General features: G+C 45.4%; 1 protein-coding gene across 1 annotated transcript in view; it reads left to right on the top strand.

Annotated features, from left to right (window-relative positions):
- LOC150006965 (kinesin-like protein KIF6) overlaps window positions 1–16,071 on the top strand; it is a 90,091-nt gene that overhangs the window by 41,271 nt on the left and 32,749 nt on the right. The window contains exon 3 of the mRNA XM_090280794.1: window positions 13,897–13,947. Coding sequence (XP_090136920.1) covers window positions 13,897–13,947 — 51 coding nt within the window. The remainder of the gene's footprint in view (window positions 1–13,896; window positions 13,948–16,071) is intronic.

Raw genomic sequence — 16,071 nt, 5'->3', positions numbered from 1 at the left:
GTCCCCTCATCAGGCACCCCAAGCAGCCATCTGCTTTGGCCTCCAGACCCAACTGCTTCTTTACATATTCACTCTCTCCAGGCCATTGTCTGTACTCACAGCCCTGCCAAATAGTTCATAGCACTTTGTTTTTCCAAACTCTGGGTTATTTAGTCGTAAAAGACACAATAAGTCACTAATCCAACTGGCTGCACTCAGTTACCAGCTCCTTGTCATATCTTTCATCAATGTCATGTTTCCCAATGGAGACACCATTGGCCTGTTGAGAAGGGCCATTCTTTATTGTGCGGGACCAAGCCCAGCCCACTGAATACCAGAAGTGCCTTTCCCCTGTTATTATAAGCATGATTCAGTACCTGAATGAGAACCTCCATTCATGTGCAAGGTGAAGACACGATTAAGGCCTGCACATCCATCTCACTGTGGTCTGTCCCCTAGTCCCAAAGTGCTAGGGCAAGTGCTTGGGCAAGAACACACACCCATGCCATCTGTATTAGTCAAGGTTCTCCAGAGAAAAGGAACTATAGAATATATCTGTTATATTATATAATATATATATATTATAGAGAGAGACACACACACAGAGACAGAGACACAGAGAGACAGAGACAGAAAGAGGAGAGACTCGCTTATTTTCATGAATTACCTCATGTGATTGTGGGGGATGGCAAGTTCAAATTCTGCAGGGCACATCTGCAAGCTGGAGACACAGAGAAGAGTTGATGTCCCAAGGCACTCTGGAGTTTCTTCTTCCTCAGGGGACCTCGGTCTTTTTTCTCTTAGGTCTGCATCTGGTTGGATGAGGGCCATCCACATTATGGAGGTAGTCTGTTTTACTCAAAATCTACTGGTGGAAATGTTAATCACATCTAAAAGCAACATCTAAACTGGTGTTTGGCCAAACATCTGGACACCATACCTCAGCCAAGTTGACCCATAAAATTAACTATCACACCATTCAAGCACAAACACTACTTTTTTAGGCATAGGAGAATCTACATGCAGATTTAGAGGAAAAAAAAATTTTCTAGCTGTGCAGAAGCATAGTTCTGCTAAAGAAATACCCAATCTGTGTTTCTGAACTCAGAACACCTAACTCTTAGACTAAAGCACCTGCATTAAGGCTATTTTCATTTTTAGAGCTTCCCAAAGAATGGTCGAGCTTAACCTTACATGTACAGACCTCAAATGGTCCATTGAATGATTGGAATATCTCAAAGAGAGCTGCCTTTGCCTCAAAGATAATATCCAGACTCTCCTTTAGAAGGCAGAAGTTGCTCCTAATTCTGAAATGTTTAGTCTTTCCAAGTTCAAAGAATGTGAAGGTCTGCTGTCCTCCTGGCACCTGTTAGACCCCAGAGCAACTGATGATCAGCATAGTCCATGAACTGAAAGGAAAGCTGCTTCTGCTGAAATGAGAGTTCTCAACAATTGCTGTGCCCTGGGATGTCACTGTCATGTCTTGTAATGCAGAATACAGTTGTCCATCCATCCCCAGCGACAAGGGACCTGAACACCCCTGTGATAGGAAAAGCCATAATTAAGAATTAAGCTTTATATGAAAAACAAGATTAAGTGTGCAAGTAAATCGATGAAAGACCTTACAGATATTTTTATAATCACCAAAACACTATGCCAATACACTAAAAAACATAACAATATCTAATTCATCTTCGATTTGTCATGAGGGGTTCTGTATATTTAACTTCCATTTACCATTCCTTATACACTAAAAATTTTTCAGAATCTCTCTCCCTGAAAGTTTTAACATGAAGCTTGTAAATTATTCTTATCTTTGAATATTACAGCAATTCCTTCTCTGTCTGTGTTTCTTCTCTCTGAGTGTTCACTGCCTTCCTGATGTTATCACTAGGACTTGTTGACTGAGAGACGTAGCACCAGAACCTGGGCCATCAGCCCTAGTTACACATGTTCCAGTCCCCCTTGCCCCCACCCCTTCTGATGAGTGAAGAGTGTAGTTTTTCCGCCTTCAACTTCCTTCATCTCTCCCAAAGCTTCGTCACAAACACCTCCCTCTGGTTTTGCTCTCTGCTTTGCCTCCTGATTCTAGTCATAACTCCCTGGGTTTCCTTATTCTCCACTTACCCAAAAATGCCCAAGTGACACCCACTGGGCATGAAATCTGTACAGAAACAGAGCCATGTGCACTAGCATTTCATGGAGACAGAACTCAAGTTCAGGGAGGGTACACTGTTCGCTCTGAAGTATGTCATTCCTGAAAATCATCCTTTGCCGTGGTCAGCAGGTTTGCTTGTGCCTCTCTCCTGCTCCCCGTCTCCTCTGTGATGATGTTTAGCCATAACAGGAACAAAAAGAGAAAGTGCTCTAGTCCTATTTTCTAGAAGAAAAAACAAACTAAAGGATGAGAGTAGGCATCATCCCAGGCTCTGAAAACAGGACTATTACTACCAATATTTCAAGCAAGCTTATTAAAAAGTCATTTACTTCTGATTCCAAAAATCAATCATACTTGACTATATAAAAGAATATGAAAGACCCTGTTTCTAATGAAAGTAATGGTGTATCTGAGGGTGAGTAACTGATCAGAAGGCAGAGGTCTAGCCTGGGGTCGCACATCTGTAAGGAACTGTAGTTGGAGTCAGTGGCTGCCGAACAGCAGAAGCTTTGCTTTGTGAAGCAACCCCTGCGCTGTGACTACTGCGAGGATGTATGACTGTCACCACTGTGGGGTAGAGGTCCCTCCAGTTTAGTGCACTGGGTGCAAGATAACTTATTAATTTAAGCCGTAAGGTGCTTTCAAAAAAGAGAACAGGGAAAAATGCCTGTGTCATATCATATTTGACATAATCAAGGCCTTAGAGGCAATTGCAGTGGGTTTGTGTTCCTCTGTCCTCCACACATTATTACCTGTATCCCAGCCCCACCCCCCACGGTAATCACTCTTACTACCACCACCATTACTGCCCACTTACTGTGCACCTACCATGTGCCAGGTACTGTGCTGGGTGCTTTCTGTACATTTTCTCTAATTCTTGCAGCAACCTTGCCATGAAGATGTTATCTTACTATTTAAATGAAGAAATGAAGCCCAAGGGGATTAAGTAGCCCAAGGTCAAAGGTAGTAAGTGGCACCTGCTCCCAAAGACCATGTTCTTTCCACTATTCCAGGCCCATGATTTCCTCTGCTATTTCTCCTGCCATTTTTCATTGCTCCGCCTCACAACTGAGCCTTCACTTCAGTTCAGTGGTCTCTGAAGGCCAGTCACCTGTCTTTGGCTTCCCACTTCCACTGTGATTCCCCAGCATCCCCTCTGGCTCCTTCCCTGGGATTCAGCACCCTGAGTTTCACTAACACCTCCCAGCTCACAGTAGGAGAGTGCAGAGAGATAGCACAGAAACCCACATGGGTGAGAAGGGGGGCCTGGCCCATTGCACCCCAAAGAAGCAACAAGTACAAGTAGCACATAAGACATGAACTTTGAGCCGGAAAGCTGAAACCATTTCCATTTGATTTTCTTTCATTTATAAACTCATTGACACATCTCCCCCGATCTCCAGCCTCTGTTGCTGGAGACCAGTCCCATACCTAGAAGCACCAACGCTGTTATTTCACAGGCCAGCTGCCAGCTTGACCAGCCGCGAGCCTTAACTGGGGCATGTCTCTTTCTCCTGATTTAAATTAAGTGAGTGGAATCAAGCTTTATCTTACATTATGAGGATTTATTAGTTATATCAAGGAGCCATATAGAACTCACTGGTTGCATGTTTTGATCCATCTGAAAACTATGTGTATCACCAAATCAAACTTCTTCGAGCTTGAGGTTTACTTCACAGCTTTAAGTGGACCCTGCTTTCCACCTCCATGGTCCGTAAGGGGCCTATACAAACCAGCCTCCAGTGGGAGAGGGGGCTTTGGGAAGAGATGGGACACACCTGCATGTCCACCCTCACGGAAACAGAGGAGCACCTCTGCAAGTGTCCCCTGCGCCACCTCTGGGGCTGCAGGAGTGAAAGTCCAAGGCCATGCTGTGCGGGCCCTCCTCGCACCTGAGAGAGCAGCCCTGGCAGCCAGAGCCACGTCTCCAAATGGAAGGAAGGACTGTGGTCTACAGCTACTCCTCCAGGGCTGGTCTTGGAAGCTGGTTATGTCCCTCCCTCTCTGAGATAAGAACATCCGAGCATCTAAAGTAACATCTTTTGGATGGATGCCAACACAACCATGAGCCCTCAGCTCCCTGAGGTGTTCAGTATTTAACAATTCATGCCGGGTGCTGAGCTGAAATTTTTCCTATGCTTACCTACTTGCACATTTGTTTGAGCTGTTAACAAATGAGCTTAGTTACTTAATTCTCTGAGCATGTTTATGGAATATTATCGCATACTGGAATAGTGATATTAATAAGCTCCTTAGCTTAATTAAGCGTATACATAGCCAAATGCCTGAGCTGCAGACAAAATGTGCTAATCTAGCATGATTATGATGATTACTTGGGTAGTCAGAATGAAAATCCCATAGGGAAAGAAATCAGGTCTCCCAGACATGGAATAATTTGGTCTTTTTTTATAAATGAGAGCACTTCTCAAAATGTGATAAGAAAGGAACTGTCTTGAAAGCTCAGACTGCTGTCTGGTGTTTTTGTCCTGTGTTGCGATGCTCACCAATTATGAGGCACATCCTCCTCTGCAACATTGGGGTCAAGGTGATGGGCGTGCTTGAGAAAATCCTGGAGGGGAGGGAGGAGTGCGTGGGAGGAATCAAGTCAAGTTACAATGTTAATCTTGAAATTATTATTTTTAAGAACAAACTGTTTTTCTCCTCTCTGTGACTTAATAACGTTGCCAAATATGGTGTTTGGCATACTAAATGGAAGAAGAATTATGAATTCTGGGCAATTGAAGTGCCATTTTGGTATGAGAAGGCTTAAAAATATTTGCCCAGCATTTAGACCATTCCTGTTCTTTCATTCAATGCTATATCACCAAACCTTTCTCCTTGTGAACCTAGGGAAGGACCTGTCTTCCTCTGCTTCCCCAGAGGGCTGAGACTTCTCAGGGGCTCCCCAGCCCAAGGCAATGGGCTGCTACTGCTGTTCTGGGCTCCCTGAGTCTCCATCCTTCTCCTCCTCAACCAGCAGGCTCCTGGGCAATAATGGAGCTCTGACAAATAGGCTGAAACTCTCCTCATTGCTCCCAGCCCTGCCACTGAGACTCAAGTTGTGAATATTTTGTCAGCACACATGACAGATGATATCACATGTGCAGCAGGTGCCCAAGCACAATTTCCAGCATGCTATATAATGTCACATTTCCATCACAAGGAAGCATATTGCTGTGGGTTTTTAATTTTTTGTTTTTTATCAATATATACAAATATACTTTCACATAAACCATAAATCAGACGCACTTACTGAAGTATGATTTTTTTCTCATCTTACTTGGCTCTACCTCTTCTACCCAATCCATCTTCTGCCCTCAGGTAACCCATCACAACAGCTCTGTGGATAACCATTCACGTTACCTCAATGGTCATACGATCATATATACGTGCACACGTGTGTGCGCATGCACACACACAAATGCACATGTAAGGCTCTTGCATTGTCTGAGGATCACTTACACCTCTTTTTCCCATTGTCTCTGCTCTGTGGAATTGTTGAAACTTTGGCATTCTCTCCCTGCAACCATCCACCCATCTTTTTTCTGATCCTCTATTTAGCCTTTATATGATGTTTTTATTTTTCTTGAGTTAAAAAGTAACTATAACAATACCTATAGTTATTCTAAGTGCATTCTCCCTCCACCCACATCCAAAACTGTAGCTCATGTTAACTCCCCACTGGACATCCCCTTACCTTATCTCCACCTTGTATTATTGCTTAAAATGTTAGTTTTCACACAACACACATGCACACGCACATGCACACACAGACAGAGTTTATATGGTCCATACGTAAATATTTTTACGTAAATATTTTATTTGTTTTTATGCTCATCATTGTTTCTTTTGCCCCATGTAGTTCTGTTTATTTTTCTTCTTACTGATCATCATAATAATTTTTTACACTTATATAGCTTATATGCCAGGCACTCTTCAAAGCACTTGACATATGTGACCTAATGCAATCCTCACAGGGGACACCATTATTATCCCTACTATTAACTTGCCAAATCATGCACAGAGTGAGTGGCCTGGCTGGTATGCAAACCAGGGAACCTGGCTCCACAGTCCATTCACTTAACCTTTATGTTTGGCTGCCTCTCTCAGTGAGTTCTCTTTGCAGCAGGAGGTTCTGTGGTGGCATATGCTCTTAGTCCCCCTCACCACAAGAAATGTCTTTATTGTGCCCTCACCTATGAAGGGTAGTTTGACTATATGTAAAGCTCAAGTGAACATTATTTCCCTCATTTTCTCCTGGCACCTACTGTCACTGAGGTGGGAGTCATTGTCTACGTGGTTCCAGGGCAGGTCCCCTGAAAGCTGGTGGTAGTGGCTGTTCTTCCCTGAAGCTGTTCAGTTTGACATGTCTAGGGGTGGGTTTATTTCTATTTCTCCTGCCCAATACTCAGGGTACACCTTCAACCAGGGGACTCCATGTCTTCCTTCAGTTCTGGGAAATCTCAACTGCTATCTCTTCAAATATTCCTTCTACCCCACTGCCCATTCTTTTCTTCTAGAACTCATATTAGGCACACGATGGAGCCTCTCCATCTCTTCTCTGTGACTCTTAACTGCTCTTTCCCATTTTTAACTTTTTTGCTTTCTATACTGTGCTTGGATGAGTACTTCTGTACTATCTTCCAATTCACTGACTTGTCTTTAAAATATATCATCTGTAGTTTATGCCCTTATACCTTCTTTTGCTTTTTGTTGCAACACTCTAATTTTTATTTCAAAATTTCTTTCCTATTCAGTTATTATTTTATTTATATCTATTTGTTGCATGATTTCTTATTTCTTTCAAAGAAACCTTACACCTTCATTAATCTCTGAGTATTCTCAGCACACTTGTTTTAACATCTGTCTTGGAAGTGTAGACCGATGGTTGTTACAGAGAGCAGCACCTCAGACTAAGCGTACAGAACTGCTGAGACCCAGCAGAGTGACCAGACTGCATGTTTGAGGATGGCCACCTCAACACTGTTCGTCTAGTGGGAGTGGGAGGCAATCCCGTTGTTCAAACCTCAGGAAAGGGAAATAAAATGTTGGGGTACACACTGTGGGGTGTATGTAGTGCTTAAAACTGTGAATTATATGCACAGAGCAAAATGAGTAGATGTCAAAAAAACTGATAAGCAAGAAACAGAAAGAAAAGAGAGCTATCGCACAGTATTACTTTCATAGCTTAAAATCTTGAACACAAACTGTAAGACTTACAATGAAAGTGTATGTATCCAGAATCGAGGTGCCTGCCCACTGGAGGGAAAGGGGAATGGGTGTGGGGCTGAGGCATGGGGATAAAATCGCACACACACATACATGCAGACTGATGAGGATGGTGGGCCATGGGCCGGAGAGCAAGGCTGATTTACCCTCTGTGCTGCTGTATCAATAAATGTCTTGATCCACCTGTCCAGGAAATTATTTTCGTCCGCAATGAATTCATGTTCCAACTATTGATTTTGCTATCTTTTTTCAGCATTAGATTTCTTCATATATTTTGGCATCTTGGTGGGCAGGCCCATTTTTTATGAAACACATTTTATCTCTTTCTCTTTCTCTCTGACCCACTGTGCTCATCCTTCTCTGTCTAACAGACCCTTCAGGCCCCTGATCCAGAAGCATCTGTAATAACGATCATTTGGAGTGATGCTCACTGCAGTATTGGGCTGTGGTCGACCTGGCCATAGCGTCAGTGGGCAGCTGGGCTAACGATGACAAACTGGAGAGAGGCTGACTTTGTACCTGTCTTTCCCCTTGGACTTGCTGGGGGATGTGAACCACAGCTCTCCGCGACATCTGGCAACACTTTTCTTTCTCAGTCCCTTTCACTCACACATTGAGTGAGGGAGGTCTCACCCCAGCCTGCAGCTTTCAGACTATGAGCCAGGCTGCCGTGCCTCATCCTGCAAGGTACCCCTTTCATCACCCTCCAGCTCCGGGACCCAGAGCTCTGCAAGCTGAGACTTCGGCTCCACTCACCTTTGCATTTCTGTCCCACTTCTGGTCTTCAAAAATGTCTTGTCATCTACTCCAGCAACGTTTTCTTGATATTCTCTCTTTCTTAAAAAATTTTATCCACCACTGTTATGGAGGGAAGAGGTGGTTCCTGTCTCAATAGATATTCAAATTATACAAACAAGTTTAGATAAAACCTGATGAAATATAATTAACAAGGAGGAGAGGGAAATGACTGACTTGAAAGCTTCAAAGCGTAGGCACACTCCTGCTTGTTGGAAATTCATCTAAAGATTACACATTTAATGCATGCTAAGCCCATTATTTTTGCTAGGAGCCTTACAAACAGCCTTTAGAGAATCTAACCTTTTAGTAAGCACCACCTTCTATGTTAGTACAAAGAAACTGGCTTCCCTGTGGCATGGCTAAAATCAACCCCCCAATTCAGGACCACTATCCTGACCTTTCCTTTCAAAGAGGCCCCTCAGACGGGAGACGTATCCTGTGTGCGCTCCCCGTCCCCAGTTCTGCCACTGATGTTTATTCTGTGTTGATTTTACTGGGATACTGTAGTAGTATAGCTGAACAGAACAGAATTTTTATTTTTATTTTTTGCTTTTCTTCTTTTATTTGTTTTTTATTTGTTTGTGTCTAACCCTCACCCTAAGAGAACAGAGTTGACCAGAGGTTTTAGTGATTGCCTAGGACCCTGGACTCTACTATAAGTGGAACTCAGTCACCCCCAGCCCTACTCCTTCATTCAAGCCCTCCCTTCTAACCCCTGCCCCAAACCAATGTGTACCTGGCCTTCTCCACTCTATTGCCCCACAGTCTCCTTTGGCTTGGAATGCCTTTCCCAGCCCCACCTGAACACCTCTGCTCTTTTGGGGATCTACTCAAGTCTCACATTTAGTAATTATACCTTGCTTAATGCCACTAACCCACCTTTCTCTCTTCTAAACTTATCTCTACCATTGATACGACATTTAGCCACCTGGCCTGCAGGACCTGGCATCTTGTGTATGTAGTATCCTTTCAATGTCTGAAAGTGCCTTGATACCTAACACGCGTGAGGTGTATCATTTCACCTTGCACGTCATCCCTTGATTCTCCCAACAATATTGAGATACAATAAGACAGATATTATCACAGTTTTGTTATTATTCTCATTTCTCAAATGGTAACATTGAGGCTTAGAGATGTTAAGTAACCTGCCCAACTAGGAAGTAGCAGAATTGGGATTTGTACTGAACTTTGTCTATCCAGAAATTTGTAATTACTTTCTACTCTAACCCAAATGGCAAAGAGGTTTGATTCACCTTGAGTCCAATTGCAAGTGATCGGTTTTAGCTGCCCAAAAGTTCTGTGTTGAAAGGACAAATAGACTCAGCAGGAAAGGGAACCATCCACGATGAAGGAGCGAGGTCAGCCATGGGTCCAGCTTTAAAAGAAAGAGCACGTGACCACCTGTTTGCTGTCCCCTGTATCATGCTAACTTCCCTAGGATAGAATCCACTCCCAGTCTGTCTATTCCACGGACCTTAGAACAGAGTGCTTAACGCGTGGTGGACAAGCATAAATATTACTGCCTGTAGCTACACCGACACCCTCAGGCAGGCGCCATAGCAGAGAGGCTGCTGCAGCGGCCTGTGGCATCCCAGCGCAGAGGTTGTAAGTGAAAAGCTCTGCTCTGCACCAGCGGAGCAGCTTTGCTTGGTGAATGATTCCAAACTAGCACGCGTGCAAAATGAAGTGTGAAGCTTAGGAAAATTGGTTGATCCGGAAGAGTGAATATCGATGTAAAAAATAGGTGTTGCTTCTGCCTGGCGATACAACTTTTCATATGCACTACTCGGTGCAGAGAAGCCATACACTGTGCAGTGCACACACCTGCACATGGTTACTCCTAAGGTCATGTGTCTCCTCTGGAGCTTCCCCCCACAGAACATGTAATAATATCTGCTTTACTACATCTCAGGGTTCTGGGGAGGATCAAGGGATAGCATAGAGCACAGATGACACACCACCCCACTACCTGCTGCTGCCACCACCCCTCTGCCAATTCATTAGAGTCAGAAAGGAGAGCTGTTTCTAGCATATACTGTTGTAAATTACTGTAGACAAAATTACTAATTACCATGCTCCTACAAGCCAGCTCTCCTCCCGCCCCGGCTTCCCTTCCAGACCACCTCCTGCCTCAGGCCGGGAGTTCTGTTTCCATTTCATCTCTTTACCATACCTCGGGGTGGGGATGTGTCCAGGAACCCAGGCCAAAACCAGCACATGTATCACCGTGCTCATGACAGCGAGCTGCATGCTGAGTGAATTCTGCAGTCCCCCTCCACTGTTTCCTTTGCCAAAACCTGTGGAGCTGTAAGATCCAGAAGATTACAGAGACTTATCTTCACATGAAGAATGGCTCTGTTGGAAATGCAATTAGGTACCGGCCATAAGGCTATTTTTAGAAGCTTGTTTGGGATGATCTCAAAAACAAAAATTGCCCTGTGGTAAAAGATGTTAGCCAATTCGCCCAAAGAGAGCATCATTAAACACACTTTAAACTTACCTTGAACAATATGGAGCATTATAAAGACGGACCTTTTGTCCCCTAGGAATAGCTCATTGTTCCCAGAGTAGGTGGTATGTTTGTGGAGTTTATAGTACTTTCAGTCCTGGTGGCAAAATCCCATCTGTATTTACATGAGCAGTTCTTCCCAGGCTAGGAACGGTGAGAACCCTTAACCCTGCCATTCCAAAAGAGCTTCCCCAGGCTTTGGCAGAGGGAGCCTTGTGGTTCCAATAGGAGATGGGCAGGTCATGACCTGCGAGGCTGAGCACCTACTGGGGGTGATGTGTGCTCTGGGGAAACCATGTCAGGGAGGCCCGTGCATGGGAAGGCAGGTTTCAGGGAGGCTCCGCAGCAGCAGGTCAGTGTCAGTGTCAGTGGAAAGGAGCTACCCAGGCACACAGGAGGCTCCTGCTGAAGGCACCTGGGCCAGACCTCCAAGAAACAGGCCAGGTCCCGTGCGGCATTGGCTCTCCCTACTGTGGACACGAGAAAGCCCTTAATGGCCTACTCTAAATAGAGATGTATCTAAATAGGTGTTGCCTTTGTCACAACACCATACTTTTTAATTTGAAGAATGTGTGTGCTGTGCTTCTTTAAAATTCAAGTAGCGATATTTAATGCAGACAGGAGTCTCAGCCCGGCAGCACCCCTGCCCCCGACCTCTTCACTCCGCTGATGAAGGCAACGGTCATGTCACTCAGAGCGGGGAGCAGGTCCCATCTGGGGCTGGGGCTGGCCTGTGGTTCAGGTCATGTGCCTCTTGGCTCCAAGCCTTTCCAGGATTCATCCTTGGGCCGGGTGACCACATCCCCAACTCCCCCTCAACACATGCCCTGAGTTTCCACCTTCCCCACTTGGAATCAGGGTGCAATCATTGCTCATGCCCCATCCTTGACTTCCTCTCTGTGCACAGTCCTCTCCACTGGGGACACATGAAGGCAAGGTACGACGACACACCTGAAAACAGCAGCCTCTGAGGGGGAGCTGAAGGAACTGATGATGTTTAACCCAGAGAGAACAGGTCTAAGTGGAGAAATCATAGCATCCTGAGATGTGTGAAGGGCTCTCTCTCACTGCCAATGAGAAAGGATCCTTTTTCTATGCTCCTCCAGAGAGTGACCAGACCCAAATCCCAAAGTGACAAGGGAGCAGGTGTCAATACCACATCAGTAATTGCTTATATACAATGTGATCAGTGGGACAGCCGGGACACACACAAGCGGGAAGTGAAATGACCGTTTCATTCTGTAGAAGGGATTCCTGCATTGGGTGGGAAACAACTGAATGACCTCTGCCATCCCCCCTAATCATGACATTCCAGGAATGCCCTAGAACTTCGGGTGAGCAACAAGGTCTCTTATGACTGCCTAAATTGTCTACTCAGTTCAGTTGTAGACAACTTTTGAAAACTCAGTTCCGCTATGGCCTTTGAGGCGTAGAATGCACTTTGTGTGGAGAAAGAAATATATTAGACAAGGAAGCAATGAAGTTCCCAGGCTTTCTTTGAATCCCCCAGAGGCCTGATCATATCACCCAAGTGCAATGTAGACAGAACTGACATTTTAACAAGCATGCTGAGCCCTTGGACATAAACAAACCCCAGGGCTGCTGTTTCACCCATTGGCAAGCACAAAATCATAGTTGTAGAGATGGAGGAAACTTGGGGACCATTTTGTCCCAACTCTTACCCAGGGCAGGAAATCTCACTGTAACAACCCAACACATGGTCACCCAGCTCCTGCTTGAGCACTTTCAGGAAAGGGCTCATGGCTTTGCCAGGAAATTAGTCCAGTTTGAGACAACATAATCCATGTTGAGACAGTCCTCATTACAAGCTGTTTCTTCCTCATATTGAGCCCCAAGTCTGCTGCCTTCGTTCAACTTGACTTCTGCACTCAGCAGTAGGACAAAAATAAGTGTTTCCTCATCTATATGACAATGTTTAGATTTTTTAAGATAGCCATTATCTCTACATGCCCTGGCTGGTTTAGCTCAGTGGATTGAGCGTCGGCCTGCGAGCTAAGTGTCGCTGGTTCGATCTTCCAGTCAGGGCACATCAGAGAAGGAAAACTCTGACTCCAAAAAACCTCCGCTGCCTTGCGGCATACCTCTTCAGGGGAAAGGCTAAGGGAGTAAACCCCGACAGAAAATCCGGAGCCGGAGTCCCTAAGGTGGTTTGACGTTGTAGTCAACACCGGCAACTCCTGCGGCGCACCTGAACCCAAGCTGTATCGACTCCATCTTTCCCTTGGACCCTTCAGCTGCGAAGAGAGGGGGGGTCTGCTGCATGGGCAACAGCAGACCCTCCATATTACCCTGCCCAGGCTCTGTAGCTTCAGCATCATCACAAGATGTCGATTCAACACGGGAGGAGACAGATACCATGTCACTCCCGAGTCGGACTGCACAGCCATTCTCGGCGGTGCAGATAGACTCTTAAGAAGCTGCTACACCATCGTCTCTCGAGACGGACGGCTGCCGACGACGACGACGATTATCTCTACACCCCTTCTCCCTCCAAATATTTTCTTCCCCATCTAAATATCACAGATCACCTCAGATATTTCTCATATGGCATAGTTTCAGACCCCTCACCATCCCAGTTACCATCTTGTGAATACTTTTTATTTTACTAATGTTCCTTATAAAGAGTAGCTCCTAGAACAATTACCAACTTTGGTTTGATCACTGCAGAGCACAGTGGGGCTATCACCTCCTTTGATCTACACACTCTACCTTAATTAATACAACCTAGAATTATATGTGTTTCATACCAAGTGATCAACTATTGTGTTTATCTTAAGGTTATGGTTAATCAAAATCACCATATTTTTTTATTTGACACTATTTCATATAGCTTAAAATAATGAGTGGATTTTAAAATGACCCTATGAATTATAAAAGCATCAAACCCTATATCCCTATTTAAGAGATCAGAGCTCTAACAAAGATTATCAGTGACAGGCTAAAGTAATTGAACCCCAAAATGATTGACTCCAAAGGTGAAATGTATATTGGCAGTGATGTGCCAGGGCCCCAACCTTTGCAGCCTCTTCTTTCAACAAAATTCAGGGCATAGAAGGGCTCTCCTTGGAACCTATGCCTGCTTTTGTCTCCCTTCCTTTCCCTATTTTTATTTGTTCTTTTTAGCTCACCACATGCTTCTAAGGCTAGCTCTTCTTCCAGCTGACTGGAAATTCACTAGCATTTTCCTTTGTGTCTCTGACAGGTCACCTGAAGGAAGAAATCACCCAGCGGCACCTGCAACAAGTAGCTCTAGGTGGGTACCAAGTAGATCCTGCAGGAGAACGTTGAAGGTAATACAAGCTGACCTGTCCTGAAAACCCGCACTCAGCTAAAGCATAACCTGTCCAAACCCTCAGAAAGGTGAAGGAAGGGAGGCCGTCTGTGGAGTGCCGCTGCCTGTAGATGCCCATCCTCTCTGGGACCAGTTCCCCCAGCTGTGTGCTTGCTCCCAGCGGGCTCATTCTCCGGACCTTGTCCACCCCACACCCCATACTAAATTTATCCTCTGTGTCCCAGCCCTCAGTGTCCCACTCTGAGCTTTCTAGAGCAACTACTAACTAATCCAGAGCCACTAGTAACAGTAACAGCTGGTGGAGAAAACGGCTGCCGTTTGCCGAACCATTGCTGCGCATACTTCACTTGCCCTGTCCCCTTTCATCTCACCCCTGTCCTGAAAGGTGAGTGCATTTTCCATATGAAGGAGATTCAATGACTTGCAGCCACATGGCTATCAAGTGTGAAACTAGGATTTGAACCCAGTTCTCTGAGTCCATGCCACTTACTGCCCACAACAGTGACGGACGCACTTCAGTACACTAATAATGCAAATGCCAAACAAACACAATGATATTCTAAAAGGCCCTTGGCACCTTTTAAGCAGGGACATCTGCAGAAAATGCTCCCTTTTGATGTGACTGAAGGAAGTGAGCTGGGAGGAGCATGCAGCTCCCAGAAAGGCTGATGATGGCTTCTGGGCAGGACCAGCTTGTTCCTCTCCAGCTAGCCTGGGACCAAGCACACATACAGCTGTGATTAAATAAGCAATTTGTGTATTCCAAACAAAGAGCTCCTCTAGAGATGGCCTGGCCCTGGAGTGACCTGTAATTGGAGAAGCCCAGCACCAGGACTTCAGGAAAGAAATGGATGACAGCCCCAATGTCATGACCCACTTGACCCTAGCAACCTGGATAATTAGGAAAGTTGGTTGTTTAATTTCAGTATTAATAATGATCCTATCAAGAACTACTGATTACATCAGAAATAAAGAAGCAAAGACCAAGAACACTGACCTGAGCTTGAGCTTTCCAGGACTGAGGGTCAGGTCAGAGTTCCAGGCTTGCCCTCCCATTGCCAGAGACTGGGGCTCAGAGCCAAGGTTCTGCCAAGGGCCTTCCTCAACAAGGGGCCAGGGATTCCCCGGGACCCTAATTCATAGGTCTGGGCTTAGGAAGGGCACAATGACCTCTGCTGGGGACTGTGCCAAGGTGAGCTTGGGCTTCCTGGGTAGGTCACTGAGTGGAGAGTCCTCCCTAAGGGCTGCCACTGGGCTCTTCCTTTAAAGGCTGCCATCTCATGTCTTCTCCGATCCTTATGACCCTGGGTGAATAGAAACAGTGATGTAGAAAATACACTCCTATAACTCCAGGGGCAATTTTCATCCAGGGCTTGGGAAGCCATTTCCATGGCTTTCAGGGCAAGAGGTACTTCATCCTCTTTGCCCCCAAGTCCCCCCAGTGTCTGGCCCTCCTGGGTCCTTGGGAAACTACTGCATGTGTTCAACCCCCTGCATCTCTGTGACTTCCCCTCCCGTTCCTGGGAGCCTTCTTCTGAATCATAGCAGGTGTCAGGGACAGTAGGGCCAAGCTCTGCCCAAAGTAAGCAACCCGCTTTAAAAGGAAAACACTTGGGCTAGAGGTCTAATTAAGTGCATTTGAAATACATATTTATTTTTTAAAACATACTATTCCAATTTAGAGAAGACTTGTTAACATCGACCGGCTGCCATTTTGAGAGTGAATAGCGGGTTGCTGTCCACACTCCTTAGGAGCTTGTCTGATGGAGACTTGGGGCCACCAGTGCTCCCGTGTCCCGGGTGACCACAGTTCAGAAAAGAATTCTTCTCATTGAGAGAAATCTCTCAAAGCAGAAGACTGTTTATAGAGCCGTTTCCTGCCTTAAACTTCACCCTTCAGACTAATGCTGGGCTGAAGGCTAGAACCCACCCTGATGTTCCATGAAAGGGCACGTCTACTCTTGCCCTCCCACATCCTGACTTCGTGTGCATCTTGTATCCCCTCCTCTTCTGTGTTCTGTTTGCTTCATCTTCTCTCTTCACTCTCCCTCACACACCATTTTAAGTATTTCCATTGGTGCTGTT

This window comes from Furipterus horrens, unplaced genomic scaffold (genome assembly GCF_987537825.1).
Source record: "Furipterus horrens unplaced genomic scaffold, mFurHor1.1.pri manual_scaffold_6, whole genome shotgun sequence".
Classification (NCBI taxonomy): Eukaryota; Metazoa; Chordata; class Mammalia; order Chiroptera; family Furipteridae; genus Furipterus; species Furipterus horrens.
Note: the sequence above shows the minus strand (reverse complement) of the source record. Positions and strands in the feature narration are given on the sequence as shown.